We start from the raw sequence: 23863 nt of genomic DNA, 5'->3' as shown, positions 1-23863 counted from the left end.
TACCATTTCAACTTTTAAATTGTGTTGTGAGAAATAACACCAACACTTGCTGTTCAGTCAGCAAGCCGACACCTGACTATATATTGTATTTGGGAGTTGAGTGTACTGCACTTCCATGTTTCTTTCCCATTATCCATAGGATTGGACATCAGGTAATAACACACGTGGTTTGGGTCAACTTCTAACATTACATTTGATTTGAGCAGAATTTGGAAAAGTTCTGTCTATGGTCCCTGTTCAGAAGTAGTGCACCATAATGGTGAATAAAAATGCCAAAATTGATCAACCGGTCACATTGATGTCTGGAGGGACAAGAGTAATGTTTAGCTGACTTTCCTTTAAAGCAAGATATAAATGATCTACACACACTCAATGCAAGGGTATAAGGGTCAGCAGACACAAGTGACAGCCATTTACAGAAGAACATTGAAAGGTTACAGTGTTAAGTACAATATAGATTTTTATTAGTTTACTAGGTTGGAAATTAAGAAAAGAAAAAAAAAGCAGGTTGTCATAATGTTCACAATTCTATATTCATGTTGCAATTCTTAATATCATTTCAACACATGACATGGTGTAAATAGCCAAGCCCATGAGGACAATGTTACACAATCCAAAGTGGTGTGAGGACCAAAGTCACCGCAAAAAAATGTCCAATCTCAAATCAAATGGAAAACGCCTCATATCCAACAAGTATGCATTGGAGAACGTAAACAGTACAAAACAGTGATGACAAGTTAAATTGAACCAGATTGATTAAGCCAATATAGACAGATACATTTTCTGGAAGTTTCTGGGGGGGGGGATCTCGACCAACCTAGCATTGCCATGGACACCGAAGTCATCACAGTGCATTACAAACAGTTGCAAGAAACAAAAGAAAATACAGACCAAAGTACCAGAACTGCTTGGGGAATGTTTGATATCATTTTATTGTTTCTTTTCATAGCAATGGAAAAATATAACCTTGTACAAACGTAGTCGATTCTCATTTTAACAGCTTGGTGAGTGACCCTTTTCCAACCAAGTGCAGCGAGAAACCAACAAATGGGAACTGAAACAAGCCCAATTCACTCGTTCATCATGTAGTTCAATAGATTTCTTTCTGAACTGCATGCTTTAGGCAAGTGTGTTTGCTTGTTGTATTTTACCCTATGACGAGTAGTCTAAATTTGGCACTCGTTTTCTACTCCTTGCTCATCTTAACACTAAGAAGATAGTGTTACATGTCAAATGTAGTTATTTTGGAAGTGTTCCCCTAGCCTTGATTGATCCTGATGCACTCAACGCATAAATCCTCACCAATTCTTGTTAACGGGGCTGGCAAGAAAGGGTCTGTTTATCTAGAAGCCCACACTGAAGATGAAGAGAAACTACTGATACCATTGAAAAAAAAAATAATTTGAACCGGTGAACATTTGTCAGTGATTCTCTTGCAGGAAATAAACACCTTCTTGCCAATTCACTCAAGTGCTGCCAATAAGTAATCTACCGGGCCCCCACTGCCCTCTCCCAAACTGCATCAGAAATATATCTTACTGAATTTGCGTCAAGCTTTATTATTTATTGAAATAACCAGGGGGGGGGTGTAGAGACAGTGAATACCCTCCCTCACAGACACACACTTCATCATCCAGGCTGGTCAGCTAGCTCCACCCCTGCATCGCTGTGGGGGCTCCTTGCAGGGGCAGGCTGGGGGATATCAGAGAGGCTAGAAGTAGGAGACGAGGGGGGTGGAGACCGCCTGCTCGTCCCCCTCGTTTCATCTTCCTTCAACTCCAGCAGTGATCCTTTAGGCGCATTTCTAACACCCCAAAAGTTTGTATTTTTCGGATTCCGGTTCAGTTCACGTTTGCGTAAAATTGACCAAGTCCACAACCATATAGTGCTTGAAGGAAACCCCCCCAAAAATGACAAGGGAAAAAGTAAATCTTCCACAGATCGGTCAAAGAGCAAAATAGTTGCGTTCTTTCGTATCATGTTTTGTTTGTATTTTCCCTCAAAAGAAACCACATTTTGGCAGTTTAATTTCTCTGCTCTGGTGATCCTGTTGTAGACTAATATTAGTTTTTTTTTTCAGAAGAGTTCTAGAACTAGCCGGCTACAGCGATCCACGTTTTTGTGTGGAGTCCTTGTCAAGTCAGAATCAGTCCACAGGTGGCCGAAGAAGAAGGTGGCGGGGGGGGGGCTAAGGAAGTGGTGGTGGGGGTTCAGGGGTGGGGCGCTGCTGGTCTGCCGGCAACTGCTGGAATTGTACTCAGAAGGTGGTGTGACGTCGATCCTCGCTCACTCTCGCTCTCACTCACACATTCTCAGACACTCATCTCAGCGCACGCTTCACTTCTGCTTTAACTCGGACACGACGCAAAAGACAGAAGAAATTCCAGTGGGGCGTTTTCATTGTTGTCCATCTTATCCCCAACTAGCATGAAATCTGTAGAGGAGGAAAAGAGGAAGAAAAGCTTATTAGCTGAAGGAGCCAAAGTCCTGTGTTCACGTGCTCCATGCACATAGTGATCCCTCTCATGAGGCTGCTCCAGTGAAATTCTGGTGACTTTATAGATATAAGAATTGGTCACCAAGTTACACACTCTATACATGCTCTTTCATGAAATCACTAAAGGTTACAATTTCACGCCATCTCCATAATGAAAAAATAAAATAAAAAATGGACAAGACTCTTACTTCCTGAATAAGTATATCCCAACGCAACATTAACTTTCAAACTGTACATTTTTTTTTATCCCTTAGCCATTCCCTTGCTGTTTTGTGACGGCCCTAAAGGTGCTGTAGGGGTGACTGTCAGTCAGTAGGGCATTAGGACAATAACTCACCAGGCCTGGCTCTTGAGCTTGCGCAGCTCCTTGGTGGCCCAGGTGGCCAGTGTCTTGGTCTTGGTGGTCTTGGACCTCCGGCCCTCCGTCAGCAGGTCGTTGATGAGGGGCCGCAGCTCCACCAGCTTCATCACGTCCTTCCCAAAGGCCGTGCACAGGTCTCTGAGGAGAGGAAAGAGGGAGAGTCGGACCACATGCAGCACATTTTACGTCACAGGGGAGGGAAAGGGTTAAACAAAGCACGTCGGGCAGGAACATTACTATTTACATACTACAAAGGGAAGCGGAGGAAACCGTTTTACATTGATCAAGTCGCTGGAAACCCAACTTCGATCTAGAGGCCTGCTACCTCAAACAACTCATTTTCAAGTCTTACTGACCGGATCTGTGCAGGTTTAAGATAAACGCTATTAAAACATCAGGGTTTTGAGTACAAGATCTCACAGACCAGACAGATCAACAAAAATGTATAATTATTTTTGTAATTTTTAAAATCAGAATTCATCATGAAGTATCTTTCATGCCTTGAGATCACCTGCCCTCCTCCGCGCATCTTAGCCCAAGCTGCCCCTCACATATTTACGCTATGTCGTACCAAAAGCATCTTCAGTATTATTGTGATCCACAAAGCAAGCGTCACTACCACTGAGATAATCCCAGTTGCCTTACCCTATAAGTCCGGCGGCGTTTGCCACCACGCCGTCAGAGTGGTCCTCGTCTTCAGCGATGTGATGGATGAAGGACAGGATGAACTCCACTCTGGGCTGCACCAGCATCACGTCAGCTACAGGTAGGACAGAACAATGCAAGGAAGACAATGTTCAGCGCAATCATGAGAATTAAGACAGGTGACAGATGACCAAGTCACTCAAAATTGCCATAATTCAGACAAAGAGGTGATTAAGGATGTTAAGGACCGATTAAGGACCTCAAGAACACTGGGTGAAATAGACAGTGTTACTCTGTGACCACCTAAAATCCCAGCTGCCACAGCTCAGAGCAGCGAGAGGAACAGGCGTCAGTGGAAGGACTCCTCAGTCTCTACTGTAAACACTAGTGCAGTGAAATCACACATTTGGCAGCTCAAGACACAATATCAATACCATAGTCGCACAAAACACAAATACTAGATCCACAAAATGTGTAGATTAGTTATGACAGTGGGAGGATGGCGGACTCACGATGCACGTTCTCCTGGTCCCCCTTCAGGCCCTGGATGATGCCAGTGTAGGCCTCCAGACAGCCCTCCCGCAGCTCGTTCAGATAGTCCACCATGTCATAGTCCGTCTGCCGGGGGGGGGGGACCAAAACACACAGCAGGTTAGCAGAATAGAGGACAGAACGCATCGAGGAGCGCAACTGTCATTGTATTGATCACTATAATACTAATATCCCTAACAAACTCCAGAAGAGGCATGCTTAACAAGGTTCTACAAAAAAAATGCTCAGGGAAGAAACTTGTGGGGTCCCGCAAAGTCCAGTATAGACAATGGCAGCCCTGCTACCTCATGAACACTGGGTGAAATAGACCCTGCGTTACTCTGTGACCACCCAAAATCCCAGATGCCACAGCTCAGAGCAGCGAGAGGAACAGGCGTCAAGGTCAAAAGAAACAGAGGGATGCCAATGTGGTACAGCGCGTGTCCATCTGTTCTACCTTGTCGACTTGTGCCTGCGACGCCTGCTGCAGGGTGTCCAGGACGATCTCCAGGTACTTCTTGAACTCTCCTCCGATGGCCAGGGCAATGTCTCCGAACGCTGACAGGATCTGGGGCTTCACCGACCGGTGCACATTCTCATTCTGCAGGGGCAACACACACACGCCCTTAGTCAGTACAGGTGAAAAACTTTATGAATATCTACAAGACTTAACCTAACCCATATGAACAAAGACAGCTGGAATTATATCCCCTTTTCTTCCCGATAATTTTTTGTTGCTGTGTCTACGGTCAGCTTGACACCAAGACATTTACACGCTTCTACAAAGTAACCGATCAATAAAACGGAGGCTGTAAATCTACAATAAAAATAAAAAAGACTCAAAATGTATGGTCCTGCACATTCCAGTATTACCAACACAGCTGGCAGAAACTAAAGTGCAACTCACCCCCAGGTTCTCCAGCAGGAGCTGCATGATCTCGTCGCAGTAAGGCAGGATGTTGGACATTAGGGCTCGGCACAGGTCACACACCAGGCCCACCGCGGCCAGACACACCTGACGAGGGAGGGAGGGAAGGCGAGCGGGGTAGCTAGGTGAAATAATTGAGTGTCGACTCTCACAGCAAGCATTACTAGAAGGTACTTCGCTACTAAGTCAGTGCATTTCAAGTGTGGGGTCCCGCAAAGTCCAGTATAGACAATGGCAGCCCTGCTACCTCATGAACACTGGGTGAAATAGACCCTGCGTTACTCTGTGACCACCCAAAATCCCAGCTGCCACAGCTCAGAGCAGCGAGAGGAACAGGCGTCAGTGGAAGGGAGAAATCTTGTTTGTTTTTTTACTTTAAGAGATTAATAGGAATATAATCTGAAAAAAAAAAAAAAAGAACCCACTTGATATTCTGCATAATTCTTCAGTCCAATTCCCAGGAAGGGTTTAAAGGCATCCATGTATTTCTGGAAGTCAGCGCCCAAAACTGAGGAAACATTACAGAACATTGAGTATGGTTACATGCACACAATTATTGTGAAGTCTAAATTAATATGACAATTCGATTTAAATGTTTACATGCTTTGCAAAATTAACGATTTCCCTAATAATTTTGTTTATATGGACATATCTAAAAATCAGGCACTGATAAATGCAGAAATTCTTCAATCAAAATAAACGTTACCATAGCGACCATGTCATTTTTGGGAAGCCTATTTGATTCTGAGTTCAGACATAAAAAGTTTGAAAACTATTTATAAGATTCATATACTTGCAGTTTGGTCCAAACTCACTTTACTTGCGCAAAAGATGGAGGCTATAGTTGCTGTTGCTGGTGCTAGCACACGCACCGATCGAATATGCCACTGGAACACCGATTAAGCCGCTTATATACATCCTAATCTTTCCAAAGATACCTGGTTTTCAGAGCTGTTTTAATTGGCTTATGTTTACTTTGATTGTGACCTTACAGCGATTAAGATCAGTTAGAGTAACGCGATTACATGACTAATGCCACACTCTGCCCACTGCCATAACACTGATTTATTTTAGTGTGCTTGTAAAAATGCTCAGTGAGGCATGTGACACTGGACATGCAACACACCATTTACATACTGCTAGAAGACTGGAAATCAGATTCACATTGACCAAGCGGCTAGAAACAGGTCTCAGATAAATCCTATTAAAACATCACGGTTTTGAGTACAAGACTTCTCATCACAGACCAGATACGAGGTTTAACTGCTTAGATTCACACAAACATAATTCATCCTACTAAAGTGGGCGGAGGGTGTGCGTAGAAAACCCTGTGTGTGTGACCCATCTAAATGTTGTTGTTTTTTACCCATCCACCAGTGTGACAGTTTTAAAATGGCTCACCTTCCACCAAGGTTGAGACGGCCATGAGCGCATCCTCCTGTACGCCCCCGGAGCCGGCGGTGTTCTGGAACATTCTGAGCAGGGAGGCCATCACCACGTCTGAGATCTGCAACGCATCCTGGTGCTGCACCTTCCTCAGCACATTCTACAGAGAAGTGGGGAGGGAAAGGGTTAACCTAACATAGCACAGGCCAACTTGAAAGTCGTTTAGCTACTGTGAGAAGTGGGAAAGAGGAGAACTCCAACCCAGAAGTTGTTTCCTTGCTGGGTGTCCGTCTACGGTACCTTTCCTCATAAAGCCTTCTCCTTTCCTAGTACATTTTAGATCATGTCTGTGCAGGTCTCAGGGTTTTCCGTACACGATCTCTCGTCACAGATCAGACAAGTACTAAAAATGTATATCGCTTTTGTCTTTTTTTCTTAGGCTTTAAAATACTCAAGACAGCTAAATATATTCATGGAACCCCCTAGGTATTCTTCTTCTACCTCTAGTTCGGGGAGGTTGAAATAGTTGAGGGTCAAACTGAATGAAGTCAGCTCGTCTCACCTGCAGGGTGGCACACAGTAGAGACTGGAGGTCGTTGAACTGAATTCTGTCCGACGTGCTCTGGATGTGAGACTGAGGCGAGAGAGAGCGCACATGAAAGCAACAGTTCCTTCAATGGGAGTTTATTCAATACAGAAAAGAATCCAAGCAAAATGTCTAATAGTTTAGAGTAGGTCTCAGATAAATCCTTAAGTAAACATCAGAGCTCTTCAGAGTAGTGAGTACATGATTTCTCATCACAGACCAAAAAGGTTTGCCCCACCAATCCACCGCTCTCTCTGTTGGGACCCACCTCCATCTGCAGGACCTGCTGCAGGCGTTCCATGATGACCAGGGTGGTCTTCTGCACGGCTGGGTAGCAGTCCTTGGCGCTGTTCTTCACAATCTCCATCAGGGCCTCGTAGGCCGCACTACGCAGGTTGTTCTGGTGACCGTCCGGCCTGGTGGAAACAGAGGGAAAACATAACTTACAATCATTACTATGCATCAGGAAAACAAATTACTTGCATTTTATATTATACAGAAATGTGTGCAATTCTTAGCAAAAAAATTGGTGCATTTAAATACATAAACCTGATCGATCTATGATGGCGAGACTGGATAAGAGACTCACAGCCTTCAAAAGGGTATATACAGCTAAGGGCTTCAAAGGATTTCCTGAGGAAGTAGATTTTAACGCCATTCTACATCTCCAAATGCATTTTTGTCGTTGAAGGCCTCAGATATTGTGGTAGGGGTTATCCATCACATGTTCAGCGTGGTGCATGATTTCTCATCACAGACCAGAGAGTTAGTCTCTAGCTAACTCCAGAAATCCTCCAGACAAAATGTCGTTTGACTAGCAAAGTTGAGGTTTCTAAACCTCTACAGTCCTGACAACAGAAGGCGACGTTCCATCCCCATGTCCTGCTTACCAGTCTACCGTTTCTGGACGGTCCTGCCTACCTGTCTGTAGTTTCTAATAGTTTCTGGACGATGAGCTCGAAGGAGGAGGAGAGGCAGTACGTGGCAGGCTCCTCCTGGTCCTCCGCTGCATCTGTGGCTTCGTACGCGGCTTCCGCCAGGCTGGAGAAGGCCTGAGGGACGGAGAGAAAGGGATGGAGGGAGAAGTTACGAGGGCATCCATATGAAAATCATGAATCATTATTTTTGGTCCTTAAATTTTTTTTACTGTCTTTAGCATGTCTCAGATACTGTGGTTGGGGTTATCCATCACATATTCAGTGTAGTGCATGATCTCCCGTCACAGACCTGACAGGTATCTCTCTCAACTACAGGTACTTTGATGCAACATATTTCACTCGAGTGGGGTGGACAGATCTACGGCATCAATTGTAAATGAGCATGTGGTGTCTTTGTACTGTGCAGTATATCGTTGATGCTTGTGGTGATGAAATCCTTATCTGTGGGATTAACAAAGTACTACCGCGGCATGTGTGGTGGAGGCCCACAATGGAAATACGCTGTTTACCGTTTTCCGTGACCCTCAATTTTAAATGAGTTGTATCCACGTGTTGCGTTTTTAAAAATGGTCAAATTAATCAACTCAAAAAGCGGCTCGAGCTTGTGTCTCACCCAGCAGACGTTGGATGCGACGCGCGGCTCGGCCCCCAGGCCCTCGATGAGGCACTGCAGAAGAGGGGCCAGGTACACCTCGTTGATGGCCGCCTCCGGCAGCAGCTCACAGATCCTGCCCACTGTCCAGGCCGTAGTGTCCCTCACCACAACGCTGGGGTCCTTCATCAGCTCAATCAGCGTGGGCATTGCCTGGGAAGGGAGAAAGAACAGCATTAACCCCGGTAGTGTCAATGACCGGGGACGACGACACATGAAGTCTCCCCATTTAAGAGCGTTGAGATCCTATGAAAAGCGCTATAGGAATGTAATAAATAACTTATTAAATTATTAAGTACTGTTAACCAGGGTTCAAGAGTAAACAGATCGGCATGGATGGGCAGAGAAAGGAAGGTACTGTTAATATAACAGCAGTATTTAAGTGTAGCGAGAGAGGGAGGGCAGTGGACATGATTTTACAACAGTAGCGTCTGTCAAATGTGACAAACAGGGAAAGGGGCCACCAGGGATTGTCACAGAGCCTCTACAGAGTAGGGCTGGGAATTGCCAGGGACCTCGAGATACGTTACATATTACGATTCTAAATGTATTGCGATTCGATAGTGTGATTTTAGTGTGATTTTATTGTGATTCGATGTTCCAAACATACATGTCTGCTGCAGACAGACAAGAGAGTCATGAGAAAATGAGTTTATCAGTCATGGAAATAAAAATTTGTTGATGACAACAAATTGGCTTCCTGCATAAAAAGATGAATAAGCTGTGCAGGAACAGCGAACTTGCGCAAAAAAAAAAAAAATTGCGATATTGTCAAAACGATACGAGTCATCAAAAACAATATTCCGATGTGCAACTGTCGATTTCCCCCCATAACTACTACAGAGTTTGTCTAAATCCAGCTTTACTGAACTTGTCTGTGCAGGTCTCAGATAAATCCTATTTAAAACACCAGGGTTGTCAAGGGTCTTGATTACAATATTTTTCATCACCGACCAGATACAAGGTTCTATACTGCCTTATTAGTTCACATATTCACGTTTTACAACGGAAACATGATTTTAATATATCAGGTCAGTTCTTTTAAATTTGGTACCTAGTGAACGACAGGTTTTTATCTGGGATTATGGACAGTTACACAAGCTTATCACCAGCTCACTCTGAGACAAGCACCCACTTTCAGTTCACAGTTCAATAGGGCTTGGGGGTCAAGGATTTCGCACAGTCTGTATCCCAAATGGCACCCTAGTCCCTACATAACGCATTACTTGTGTCCTGGTAGAAAACAGTGCACCACTTAGGGAGCCATTTGAGATGCAGCCATACACACAGCCACGAAAGAACATGGTGGTTCAGCCGATACTGCCTCCTCAGCCTCCCTAGTCCACCCTACTTGTGAATGAACACGTCTGGATATACCCGATCACCCTGGCAACAATTTAGGGTAGATTGTGGTTCATCTAAAGATTTACTGAAATTTGCAGATTGCTTCATTATTAACCGTAAGGGAGTTTAAAAACACACAGAAAAGACAATGCATTATCTGATGGGCGTGCAACACAAGGAAACTGAGAAATGCTTGCAGCCTAGAGATAATGACCTTTACAGCAGATACATTTCTACTTGGCCACAAGCCATTCTCTTCCTTGCTCGACACACCCATCAGACGGTGGATTGTTAGTATGCATGTTAGTCTATGCTGCTGTGAAACTCCACCGAAAATTCCCCTTGGGGGAAAATCGGTGGTATCAGTAAGTAGGTATCATAATGCAGCGGAAGCTGGTGTACTGACCTGCGTGACATGGGGTTTGAGCTGGTTGGGCCATGCCTTAGCGATGTGCAGTTGGGCGAACGATGCGTTCTTTATAAACAACTCTTTTTACTGACTCAAGACGCGTGATTTGTTTCTCCTGAGTGACCGGTTCATTTTATAGTCTTTCGTTTTGACCTGCTAGTACTGGCCGCAGTGAGTCCTACCTACAGCGGGATCAATACGCACTCCTCCGGCTCAGCGGCTCCAGAGACGCACTCCGACCACCAACCATCGGTCATACGCGCACGGGGAAATAGATCATAAGCGTTAAGAAAAATGCATGTTTACAACTGATAATTGATCGCATGGTGCAAAAGAATGACTGCAATTAATTGATTATCGAATGTCATTGGCGCAGCATTTATTTAGAACCAGAGCCTCTGCTCAAGCAAACTCAAACTCTACAATTAATCATTCTGGGGGCTGCAGTTTGAACATGGTGCTCGCCACCCTCACGGGAGACATTTAAGGATTGCAATTCCACCAAGATAAGTTCATAATCTCGTCCGGTCGGAGCCACAACCTTACCATTTCAAATGAATAAATAATTAATCTTATTCGTGTGCCGAGCAATCAACAAATGTACATGGTTTAAAGCACAGTTTCACACGTCTCAATCACAAATGACGGCTCCAATAACGCCCCCTATGGTGAACGAGATGTGAACAAGAGGCTTGTGGAATCATGACTGGAGTTTTCAGATCGTCGTTCGCCGGCCGGGGGTCCTGCGTACTCTGGGCATTACTGACTCAAATGAACAAAAGGAGCCGGACGAGTCGACAAGATCCGAGGCAGTCAAAAGAGCCAAACATCCCATCCCTACTATGCCAAGAATTTCCTAACAGATAATCAAAACTCCTCTTCGATCTGATAGGTTAGCTGCAGGTTGAGATCATAACATGGTGGTATTCCATTTATGGCATGTCTTCATGTCTAATAAAAATAATGACCTGGCGCACACCCAGAGAAAAGTATTTTGTGCAGAGATGCCGACTAACGAAGAATAAACTAAGATAGAAAAATAGTCACACACTATATATATAAAAACGGCCAGTCATTTATGGGTAAACCAACGTTTCGGCATCACTGTGCCTTCTTCAGGGTCATGTCATGAATGCTTGAACCAGGTTATGTAGACAAAGACTGCAATTAGTGCAACCAATGACAATAGTGATGGTGTGTCATAATTGTTAGGTTAATTAGAATGAATTGAGCGAAGCCGTTACAAGAATGGCTTACAGCATGTTGAATTTGTCTTCATGTCTACATTTGGTGAAGTTAGTCACCTGAATGACGAGGGGTTTGAGCTGGTTGAGCTCGGGCCCCTCCAGGATGGAGCCGAAGGCCATGACCGAGGCGTCGCGGTAGCGCCAGTCGGGGTGCTTGATGTGCTCCTTGATGAAGGGCAGCACGTGAGGCACCACATCATCCTCGCAGCACGTGGCCAGCAGCATCAGGCACACGCCCGCCGCCTTGCACGGGTTCCAGTCGTCATCGTCGTCGTTCTCGTCCTGAGGAGGAAGCGAGAGGGGTGAATGAGAGGAGACGCATTTACATGACACGTTATGACATCGAGAAAAGGAGGGATAAAAACCAAATGTCTATTGACAGAGGAACAAAGGGGGGTGGAGGGAAGGAGAAGTATGAAATGAATCTATACTGGACTTGCACATGAGAGGTGAGAGGAAAAACATTTACATAAAAAGGTATGCCGGGAGAGATGACTCGATCGTGTAGAGGGGAAGGAGACCCAAAGGAAAAAGCATTCATTCACATGAACAGGTACCTATAGCATATCAACAAGGACATTCTACACAAAAGGACACAAAATAACAGGACAGACCAAATGTGACACAAATTCAGCTAGACAAGTACAGTGGGTCTCATTAAAGCCCCTAATAGATAAGAGTGGGGTGGCACGTACAGAAACCCTCACACCTCCCTGCTAGACTTCACATGGTACACCTGTACTTATTATAGAATGGGCGGTAGCAGTAGAACACAGTCTTCCCAGGGGACAATCAACAATGTTGTATGTGGTATTAGACACAAAATGGTGGCACCTGGATGGGTGAGGAGCCACCCCCCTACCCTTAATACGGGCTCCTGAGTGGCGCAGCGGTCTAAGGCACTGCATCTCAGTGCTAGGCGCGTCACTACAGACACCTTGGTTCAAATCCAGGCTGTATCACAATCGGACGAAATTGGGAGTCCCATAGGGCAGCGCACAATTGGCCCAGCGTCGTCCGGCTTTGGCCGTGATTGTAAATGGGAATTTGTTCTCAACTGACTTGCCTAGTTAAATAAAGGTTAAATTAAAAATACATGTCTGCAGGTCTCAGATATTGTGGTAGGGGTTATCAATCACATGTTCAGCGTGGTGCATGATTTCTCATCACAGACCAGACAGGTTTTCCTAGGAGGCAGAATCTTAATTTAATTTTAAGATTAAGGATTCTGCCAGCTAGAGGCATTAGTGTTGTACAGAGATTTTAATACAAGGAAATGATTCACCCATATCCTTATCAATCAGTATGTCTCACTCTACAGGATCATTCTAGGTTATAAAGGTATTATGGATGGACGTTTTAGTGTCTCTGGCTGACATTAAACCGTGTAGCGTCACCAACGCTGCCCTGCTCTCCAAGGACAAACTGGCTGGGGATGCCTTCACTTCCACGGGCTGGCTTACCGTGTCCGGGTAAGGTTTCCAACACCCTGTGGCTGGCATTTTTCACAGGCTTCACATTAATCCAAATCTGTTTGGTGATTTCTCCCTCCAACCTCATTAACATTGTTTCACTTACAATTGTGTGTGGGTTGTGCTAGCCAGGCTGGGCCGTGAACTGCAAGCAATCTTGCCTTGTGATAAACACTAAAAACGTCAGACTGAAATGTTGTGTGGTGCTTACAGACGCTTCACTTGAATTGTGTCCATCAAATCTGTGCCCTAATGTGTAACGGAGAGGATAACGAGGTGTAAAATGACTGCCGTGGGCTCTTCTCTTGGGTACCTGTTTGGTGAGTGTCTGGGTGAGGATGGGCACCAGGTATTGCAAGGCTCCTTTGGCATAGAACTTGCTGGTGTGCTCCGGGGGCCGGCCCTGCTCCGATGCCTGGGGAGAGAGAGAGAGAAAGATGTACCAAACTTAGAGGAATATTTGCCTTTTTGTTGTTGTGCAACTCTCCACTGTATGCATTTTGTGCCTAAAATAAACACCCTCGAGGTAAGGGATGTCAGCTTAATGGCCGACTAATGGTGTGATAACAAAATAACAAGGTAGGTGTAGGTCTCCGATTTAGTGGTAGAGGTTATCCATCAGGCGTTCAGCATGGAGCATGATTTCTCATCGGACCAGACAGGTGAGCTAGATCGTCACTCAGCAAACACGGCTAACTGACCCTTTCGGGTGTTATAATATATAAAACGTGTACATTTCCATTAGTGGGCTGTAGTGTTGCCTTGTGTTTAGTTTATAGAGTTAAAACACGTGTGTGTGTGTGTGTGGGGCTCACCTCAGTCGCTTCAATGGCCAAATCCATCTCCTCGTCGCACACGTTCGACCAGAACTCGATTCCTTGTAAGGCAACTTCATCAATGTCACTTTTCATGGCTTCTATTGTGATCTGTTTGGGGGAGGACAGAGACCGGGGGGGGGTCAGGATGTTAATTTTAAAGGAGCGTCCTGGACTACTGGCCTTGGTGTCCGTGCAGGTCTCAGATATTGTCGTAGGAGTTACACATCAGGCATTTACAGCGTTGTCTGGTCTAGAGAGATAATGCACAAGTGGTCAACAAGCAACGCTATAATATCAATAACTGATAACGTCCATCAAGACCTTGTTTGGAGTTCTCTGACTTAAGTTCTTCAGAAAGAAATAGAAGCACATCGAAAGACCACAGAGCAAGACCCAAGTTGCTGCATGGGGGGTTGCTTACCGCAAACAGTGCCGGACCCATGTACGTTTCCATGTACTGATAATACAAAGACATTATCTTCACCAAGTTCTGTAAGGCAGCCACTCGTACCTTTGGGAGACAGACATTGCATTTCACCAACATTGGTTAACAATATGATTATTGGCTGAATGCATGAATAAATGTGCCAAAAAAAGGTTTTAAATAGAAAAGAGAAACTCACGATACTCACTCTGGTGTCTGGGCACTGCGTGGCCTCGCAGACGACCTGCATGATAAAGTGCCTCTCCGTCTGGAAAACACAGACCCATTCACTGTCATGACAGGCCCACAGACAAAGCATTCAAAACCCAACCATGTGTGCAGGTCTCAGATATTGTGTTAGGGGTTTTCCATCACACATTCAGCGTGGTGCATGATTTCTCATCACAGACCAGGTAGTTAAGTCTATAAACAAGCTCAGATTTGTCCATTTCATCTTTCCATTTTTGGGGTCACAGCAGGCGACAAAGGAGGAACTTAAACACTAACATAGTGGGACACAGGCAGGGCAGGAGACACAAACACACCTCTTTGTCGAAGTTGGCTTTGGTGAACTCCAGTGAGTTGAGCAGCGCGTTGGTGGCAGCCAGCTTGACGTTGTTGCTGGGCTCCTCCTTCCTCATGCCCTGGATGATGGCTGTCAGGATCTGGTTGGCGTTGTCCTGCAGCTGCTCAGGGTCCTACAGTACAGGGGAGGAGAGAAGACAGTTGTTCATGGAAGTTACATCTGCTCTGCAGCGAAACATGCTTTGGAAAACAAAAAACAATTTAGCCTAGGTTCGATTTTGGAATATTGTCTTTGTGCAATTGTTATTGAGGACACAATGTCACAAGTTTCATATTACAGTAGATAGATTGAGGTTATAACCACTGTATCCTCATGTGAGCAAATGTGTTTGCCAGGGGCACTCACTATGTCCTGGCAGATGTATCCAATGGCCTCCAGGGTGGACTCCTTCATGTGCTCAGTGCTGCTGGGGTCCGTCACGTTGGCCACCAGCTGGGGAATGAGCTCGGGCCACTGGGTGACGGGGATTTCTGCGCAGGCGATGCCAGCCACACACTGGGAGGCCGAGCTGGGCCGGTAAGTCTCCGTGCCGAGGGTCTGCAGAACCTGGAGGGGAGTGAAAAGAGGGGGGAGGGGTTAGAGGTGAATCAACTGGTGCATTTGGCTGAATAAGCCAAGTGGGACGGAGAACATTGGTATTATTTTGGGGGGACCACATAAAAGCCAACTAAAGCTAGAAAGTATAAATAAATCTGCACTAAGAGGTAGAAGAGGAGTTTCTCCTTACAAAGTTCTTGATCTCCCTCCGGGCGTTGGCGTCGATGGCAAGCCATCTCTGCTGGTAGCGTGTCTTCACGTCCGGGTCTTTGGAGGTGAGTGAGTTCTTCACCTGCAACCCTGCGGCCACGCGAGCCACCTGGGTATTGCCAGGGTTGGCGAGCACCTTTGAGAGCTCCACCAGGAACGTGGGCTGGAGAAAGGGCGGGGAGAGTTTTTCAAATGTATTTTTTACACAATCAGGACATAAGATGGTAGTGGTTTAGTAAAACACAGGTAAGAATGTTTTTCTGTCATCACCACAGTCCTTCAGTCCCAGGCATGATTAAGATTTCACTGCAGTGATTCTGAACAGTGTTCAACAGTTACATTCAGCAACTGAAGGATGTAGGAGGCTAGTAATCAATCAGACATGACAGAGGTTTGTATGCAACAGCAAAACAATTTGGACACTAAATTCCATTCATGCTGCAGTCAGTGAGTGGCAGCAGCAGGCTCCACAATCTCTTTTGATCCATGTGTGGTTGTTTTAAATCAGATCTGTAATGCGTTTGTGTAACCAAAACAAACTGCTAAATTCATTCAGGTCCTGGTAAGTTGTTAAGGTTCCTATTTTACATAAGTATTCAGACCCTTTGCTACAAGACCTGAAATTTAGCTCAGGTGCATCCTGTTTCCATTAATCATCCTTGAGATGTCTACAACTTCAATGGAGTCCACCTTTTTTTTTTTTTTTTACCTTCATTTAACCAGGCAAGTCAGTTAAGAACATATTCTAATTTTCAATGACGGCCTGGGAACAGTGGGTTAACTGCCTGTTCAGGGGCAGAACGACAGATTTGTACCTTGTCAGCTCGGGGGGTTTGAACTCGCAACCTTCCGGTTACTAGTCCAACGCTCTAACCACTAGGCTATGCTACCTGTAGTAAATTCAATTGTTTGGACATGATTTGGAAAGGCACACACCTGTCTATATAGGGTCCCACAGTTGACAGTGCATGTCAGTCCAAAAACCAAGCCATGAGGTCGAAGGAATTGTCCATCGAGCTCTGAGACAGGATTGTGTCGAGGCACAGATCTGGGGAAGTGTACCATAAAATGTCGGCAGCATTGACGGTCCCCAAGAACACAATGGCCTCCATCAATCTTAAAATGTAAGAAGTTTGGAACAACAAAGACTCTTCCTAGAGCTGGCCGACCAGCTAAACCGAGCAATCGCTGGAGAAGGGCCTTGGTCAGGGAGGTGACAAAGAACCCGATGGTCACTCTGACAAGCTCTAGAGTTCCTCTGTGTAGATGGGAGAACCTTCCAGAAGGACAATCATCTCTGCAGCACTCCACCAAGCAGGCCTTTATGGTAGTGACCAGACGGAAGCCACTCCTCAGTCAAAGGTACATGACAGCCCGCTTGGATTTGCCAAAAGGCACCTAAAGGACTAAGACCATGAGAAACAAGATTCAACTCTTTGGTCTGAATGCCAAGCCTCACATCTGGAGGAAACCGGGCAACATCCCTACAGTGAAGCATGGTGGTGGCAGCATCATGCCGTGGGGATGTTTTTCAGCAGCAGGAACGCTACTCAGGATCGAGGGAAAGATGAATGGAGCTCTAGAGAATTGATGAAAACCTGCTCCAGAACACTCAGGAGCTCAGACTGGGGCGAAGGTTCACCTTCCAACAGGACAACCACCATAAGTACACAGCCAAGACAATGCAGGAGTGGCTTTGGGACAAGTCTCTGAATGTCCTTGAGTGGCCCAGCCAGAGCCCAGACTTGAACTTTCCGGAAGTAACTATATACTCTGCTTTGTGACCAATTTTAGATGTAAGAGTTCACCTGTGACACCTATTCAAGATCATCCCATTAGTGGGGCCTATGAGGCATCAAGTGTCTAGCTTGGTGTCACTATCTAGGCTTTCTGGAGATTCAAAAATGTATGTACAAATACGTTGATTTGTCCCTTTAGCTGATGGATTAAAAGACAGATAGGGTTTAATCATAATGCAGTCTTTAATGATATTGAAGGACAGGAGGGCACCACAAAAGAAGGCCATTTGGCAACACTTGTACCATGACATCTTCTGATTACTGATTTGGGTCAAACTCCCTTAGTTTTTTATCTGCCTAGCCAATTATGTGACTGATCATTAACAGAGCTGCACAGTCCAGCAAACAAGCCATAGACATTTGAGGTGCCTTGCAGTTAAGAGTGTTGGGCCAGTAACCGAAAGTTCGCTGGTTCGAATCCCTGCGGCGACCAGGTAAAAAAAAAAATCGACAAATGTGCCATTGAGCAAAGCGCGTAACACTAACTGCTCCTGTATGTTGCTCTGGATGATAGTGTCCGCTAAATGAATAAAATGCAAAATAGATTTATAATTATTTTGACTTGAAAAAAGCTACATAAAGACATGTGGCCAAATAAAATGGGAGATTACACAATCGATGTTTTGCGTTTGACTACTCTTCAGAATATATAACTTGTATGTGACATGCACAAATGAGCCCTGCACACCTTGCAAAAACTAGCTTTTTCTATGGGGATCTGCCACTGCCCAAAATAGTTATCATAACATAAATGTTTCCTCAAAAGGCAGAGTGCATACACACAAGGAGACTAATTTCAAAGCTAAATAGCTATGCAAAAATGTAGTTCAATGACAGATGCCTTGATCACGCCTTACTTCCTCTTCTCTAGCCAGCTAGCTACACCCTCTTTTGCTTTCTACTCCAAAAATGCAATGGACATCTGTCAGGGGGGAGGAGTGCTCTTGCTCACTAGTAAAAGCCTATCAGGCAGTTTTCCGGTTAACTATTAGTTACATGAATAGCATACGGAATCCAATGCAGCTATAAAATTACAACATGTTAGCCACATGTGTCCATATCAAAACAGCGTAATCCGCCCTGCTAGTGATCCATCACTATCATTGAACTCGTTGTTCGATCCCGGGGTTATACTGCTCAAGTGAAATTAATCTGAATGAATAAACGTTTTTTTTAATAACTGAAAACGGACATTTGTCGAAATGTTGTTAGTGCTCAAATGATCATGCCAAGGCACTGGATTCCAACAATGGTGTGGCGGGTGTGCTAGCTAGCTAACGTGGGTTAATGCTAGGTCTCCATTCATTCGCGAAAGCTGAGTTGTGTGACGCTGCTGCCATAATGTTGAGATGGAGAAAGGGCCCAGTTGAAAACGCCGGCAATTCAATTCAATTCAATGCGCTCATGCCCTGTGTTTCTGGCGCCAGACCTGAATGTGACCGGAATATATTATCCGTCTGACTGATAAAATGTGTAGTTATACAAACCAAATTCTCAATTGCCGCCTGCTCCAGAAACTTCTGTGCCGCCTCCAGTTCATTTCGATCTGAGGGGGCGAGGGAGAAAATGTGAGCGTTATACAATGTGAATAGCTAGTGCACTTGCTAGTTAGCTACAACATGAAGCAGCAAAGTTCTGTTAGCATGCATCTGCAATTCCTACATTGCCTAGCTAGCTAGAACGATTAGCTAGCTAGGCTACCACGATTACCTAGCTAACATTAGCTAGTGTGTACAGTGCGCACCAGTGATCACATTCACCGCTTCTGCGATAATTGGGAAATCTACTTGGGAAATTGTGGGTGTACATTTCCTGATGCGAGATTAGTTCGTTAACTAGTTGAATTAAATAGCCAATTTATCAAGCCCTACTAGCTAGATATGTGACTCATGTCACGCAAACACGCTGGCTACCGGGGATGCTATGCTCACTAGCGGATAGCTACTAGAGGCCAGCGATTAAGTTAGCCATCCAGCTAACCAACTCGTATCAAACTATTCAGCTAACGTAGTTCGCTCTACATGTTACATCACCACGGGCAATGCACAAGTGTTTACTTCACAAGCTAGCGTATACCACCTAATAAGGTTTACATGATTGAGCCCAGGCCTTTTCTTAAAGAAATAAAAATCACATCGGCACATCATGCACATGCTAGATACAGTACTTAGATATTAATCTTTAAAGTTAGCGGGCGTGCAAGGCAGGGCCGATTTAGTTGCACATGAATGGCTAGTTAGCCAAGTTAATTGATAGGTAACTATACGTATCAAACCAGTAAAGATATCCCATCAAAATGACCAACTATCTGGGTGATAACTTTTCCAACGGATAATACATTTTGACAACTGGCAGTTCGGCCAATGCCACCCAGATTAAACTATTAACAGTGCTAAAAGTTAGCATGTTAGCGAATTCACCACAGAAGCCGCATCCGCAGAGTGAGTAGGCCGTAACATTAGCAGCCTAGCTAGCCGAGTGCTAGGCATTTCCTCCTCCCTTTTTCTGATTTAACTTTCACCCGTTATCGTTATCAAATACAGATATGTCAAGTTGCTTGGCCTAAACTCTTCACATGGCAAATGTTAAAGATAAGTATATGGAGCTGTATAATCACCTGGAGAGACAGTTTTTTCGAGGATTGTTATCAGCTCCATTCTGTCCCAACCACTCTACACAGAAGTCGCTAGCTAGTTAGATTGCCGCGCACAACTCAACCCCGGATTATATTTCTTCAGTGTTCAACCAAAGTAACAAGACCGTGGATAAATCAACGAAAGCCGGTGAGAAAAACACACACGCCCAATATCCCCCAGACGATGAGTTTACTCTGGATATGGGCTATTTCCAAACGCGGAACCTGGAAAAAAATTGTTTAAGCAGCAATGCCGCTTGTTCATTCTGTGTTGTCGGGAGGGAAAGGGCCTTGCTCGACTCCCGCGGAAGGATATCACGCGCCGCTTCTATGAAAAAAAAGAAAAAAAACTCCTCCCTATCTTCCGCGCGAGCGCGTTTTCATGTGCGCACACCTTTTCTGGACCTTAAACGTATTCTTCTTTTTTTTTAAACAAAACTTGTTCGCTTGTTTAAATAGGTAAAGTATTAGCCAACTGTTGTATAATTGTAACTTTGCTGTCCTGTACTTAAATCAACCATAAAATGATCTGACTTCTCAATAAATTCTAAACCAAATGTTGAGTGGACAAAATGGCTAGCCTAATGTAATGACATTTAACCGTCATTTCAGTTGGGACAACTCATGTATGTATGTATGTATGTATGTATGTATGTATGTATGTATGTATGTATGTATGTATGTATGTATGTATGTATGTATGTATGTATGTATGTATGTATGTATGTATGTATGTATGTATGTATGTATGTATGTATGTATGTATGTATGTAAGTAATCCCCCTATACTTTATGTACTGCCGATAACTTTTAATTTATTTCCAATGAACGTGATGGAAGTAAGCCATGGAAGAGTGTACTAATAATAATAATTGTACAAAGTTCAAATAAATCGTCCCTTAGCCTGCCATCCAGGGCACTTTTGATTTGGTCAGCGATAGTCTTGGTTGATCTGTCACAGCTGCTCTCCAGAGCTGGCCAGTCGGTTTGTGCACCTGTACACTAACTGATAGCAGCTACATTTTATGGGACGCCGTTTGGCTCTTTGCGTGTCAAAAAAGATGCACGTCAAATAACACTATTTTACCCGTTAAATACGCTTTTAATTTGACACGTCAAATAACACAGTTATATTATAGAATGTTGTGTGTTCTGAATTTACACGTGCAAGCCAAGCGCCACCACTACTATCAGTAGCACTGTCACATCTGTACAAAAAAGTCTGCAAACAACTGCAATTAACGAAGTGTTTACAATACCGCTTTAGTAATAAAGCGTTATTTGTTCGACCGCAACTTCTGGGGAAGCTAGCTAACCAGCCTGAAAACAATGACCAGTAGAAACTGTAGTCATTTTCATTATTCTTAGTAATAATTTAGGAATCATTGTAAGTATTATCTAGGAATCATTGTAAGTATTATCTAGGTAGCCACTTGTTGTTCGCTTATTATAATAAATAGCTAGCAAGCTACTTAACCCTGTTGCCCAAAGCCAACTTTATAAGCAGCTGGCGAGTGATGCTCGACCGGGTTGTGAAGATAGCTACAATAAGGATTAGGATTAGGCACAATAGTGGAATGTGCGAGTTGTCTTAAAAATAAAAGTACCTATTTGAAAGTGATGCAGAACGTCACAATTGGTGGAATCATGCCATATTTAGTCTAGATCATGTTAAACAAGGTTGGAATGTGAAGCAGTGAAATGGGGTATCATTCATATTACACAGTACAGCTTTACCCAATGATTGGGGATCAATGAAATGGGATATCAGTCAACTCAATATATTTTTTTCCTAACGTCCTCCTCCGAGTTATCAAACTCCTAAACATCCACGCAGTATTATTTTTTCTTCTCAGGAACAGACACTAATGTTCTCTGGGTGTTACACTGAGCTAAAGGGTAGAGCTGCCGCTTTCAAGGAGTGAGACTCTAACCCGGAAGCTTATAAGAAATCCCGCTATGCCCTCCGACGAACCATCAAACAGGCAAAGCATCAATACAGGACTAAGATCGAATCGTACTACACCGGCTCCAACGCTCGTTGGATGTGGCAGGGCTTGCAAACTATTACAAACTAAAAAAGGGAAGAACAGCCAAAAGCTGCCCAGTGACACACGCCTACCAGACGAGCTAAATTACTTCTATGCTGCCCAGTGACACACGCCTACCAGACGAGCTAAATTACTTCTATGCTCATTTCGAGGCAAGTAACACTGAAACATACATGAGAGCATCAGCTGTTCCGGACGACTGTGTGATCACGCTCTCCGCAGCCTATGTAAGACCTTTACCAGGACGTGTGCTCCCAGCATGCACTGACCAACTGGCAATTGTCTCCACTGACATTTTCAACCTCTCCCTGTCTGAGTCAGTAATACCAACATGTTTCAAGCAGACCACCATAGTCCCTGTGCCTAAGAACACTAAGGTAACCTGCCTAAATGACTACTGACCCGTAGCATTCACGTCTATAGCCATGAAGTGCTTTGAAAGGCTGGTCATGGCTCACATCAACACCATTATACCAGGAACCCTAGACCCACTCCAAGTTGCATACCACACCAACAGATCCACAGATGATGCAATCTCTATTGCACTCCACACTCGGACAAAAGGAACACCCATGTGAGAATGCTATTCATTGACTACAGCTCAGCATTCAACACCATAGTGCCCTCAAAGCTCATCACTAAGCTAAGAACCTTGGGACTAAACACATCCCTCTGCCACTGGATCCTGGACTTCCTGACAGGCCGCCCCCAGGTGGTAAGGGTAGGTAACACATCCGCCACACTGATCCTCAACACGGGGGCCCCTCCTGTACTCCCTGTTCACTCATGACTGCACGACTCCAACACCATCATTACGTTTGCTGATGACAGAACAGTGGTAGGCCTGATCACCGACAAGACAGCCTATAATGAGGTTAGAGACCTTACCGTGTGATGCAAGGACAACCCCCTCTCAACATGATCAAGACAAAGGAGATGATTGTGGACTACAGGAAAAGGAGGGCTGAGCTCGCCCCCATTCTCATTGACGGTGCTGTGGTGGAGCAGGTTGAGAGCTTCAAGTTCCTTAGCGTCCACATCACCAACAAACTAACATGGTCCAAGCACACCAAGACAGTTATGAAGAGGAAACGACAAAAGCGATTTCCCCTCAGGAGACTGAAAAGATTTGTCATGGGTCCTCAGATCCTCAAAAGGTTTTAGAGCTGCACCATCAAGAGCATCCTGACGGGTTGCATCACTGCCTGGAATGGCAACTGCTCTGCCTCCGACCACAAGGCACTACAGAGGGTAGTGCGTTTGTCCCAGTACATCACTGGGGCCAATTTTCCTGCCATCCAGGACCTCTATACCAGGGGGTGTCAGAGGAAGGCCGTAAAAATTGTCAATGACTCCAGCCACCCTAGTCATAGACCGTTCTCTCTGCTACCGCACGGCAAGCGGTACCGGAGCGCCAAGTCTAAGTCCAAGAGGCTTCTAAACAGCTTCTTCCCCCAAGCCATGACTCCTGAACATCTAATTAAATGGCTGTTCAGACCATTTGCATTGCCCCGACCCTCTTCTCTATGCAAAGTCACTTTAATAACTCTACATGTACATATTACATCAATTACCTCGACACCGGTGCCTCCGTACATTGACTCTGTACTGGTACCCCCTGTATATAGTCCCGCTATTGTTATTTACTGCTGCTCTATAAGCATTTTATTATATTTTTGTTGTTGGTATTTTCTTAATTGCATTGTTGGTTATGGGCTTGTAAGTAAGCATTTCACTTAAGGTCTACTACACCTGTTGTATTCGGCACGTGACGAATACCATTTGATTTGTCGCGGAGTAGACTGAT

General features: G+C 44.7%; 1 protein-coding gene and 2 non-coding genes across 4 annotated transcripts; all 3 read right to left on the bottom strand.

Annotated features, from left to right (window-relative positions):
* Nucleotides 1–913: 913 nt before the first annotated feature.
* LOC124015330 (importin subunit beta-1) lies at nt 914–20333 on the bottom strand. 2 transcript variants are annotated; one of them, XM_046330506.1, is made up of 22 exons: nt 19988–20333; nt 18858–18916; nt 15552–15734; nt 15170–15370; nt 14784–14936; nt 14438–14506; nt 14236–14325; nt 13812–13922; nt 13310–13411; nt 11582–11806; nt 8486–8677; nt 7856–7986; nt 7203–7350; nt 6911–6982; nt 6364–6508; nt 5388–5470; nt 4942–5049; nt 4492–4635; nt 4016–4121; nt 3504–3618; nt 2835–2996; nt 914–2434 (listed from the first exon to the last, which is right to left on the bottom strand). In XM_046330506.1, coding segments are annotated over exons 1-22 (2640 nt in total). In that variant the 5' UTR covers nt 20028–20333; the 3' UTR covers nt 914–2433. The 2 variants fall into 2 exon arrangements, with proteins under 2 accessions (XP_046186462.1, XP_046186464.1); XM_046330508.1 differs by having other exon boundaries at nt 14447–14506.
* On the bottom strand, nt 4291–4434 carry LOC124016596. The gene has a single exon (XR_006835406.1). It is a non-coding gene; the product is annotated as a small nucleolar RNA SNORA79 (small nucleolar RNA).
* LOC124016595 lies at nt 5161–5304 on the bottom strand. Its single transcript, XR_006835405.1, has one exon. It is a non-coding gene; the product is annotated as a small nucleolar RNA SNORA79 (small nucleolar RNA).
* Nucleotides 20334–23863: the final 3530 nt, after the last annotated feature.

The sequence above is a fragment of the Oncorhynchus gorbuscha genome, linkage group LG26 (assembly GCF_021184085.1).
Source record: "Oncorhynchus gorbuscha isolate QuinsamMale2020 ecotype Even-year linkage group LG26, OgorEven_v1.0, whole genome shotgun sequence".
NCBI classification, from domain to species: Eukaryota; Metazoa; Chordata; class Actinopteri; order Salmoniformes; family Salmonidae; genus Oncorhynchus; species Oncorhynchus gorbuscha.
Note: the sequence above shows the minus strand (reverse complement) of the source record. Positions and strands in the feature narration are given on the sequence as shown.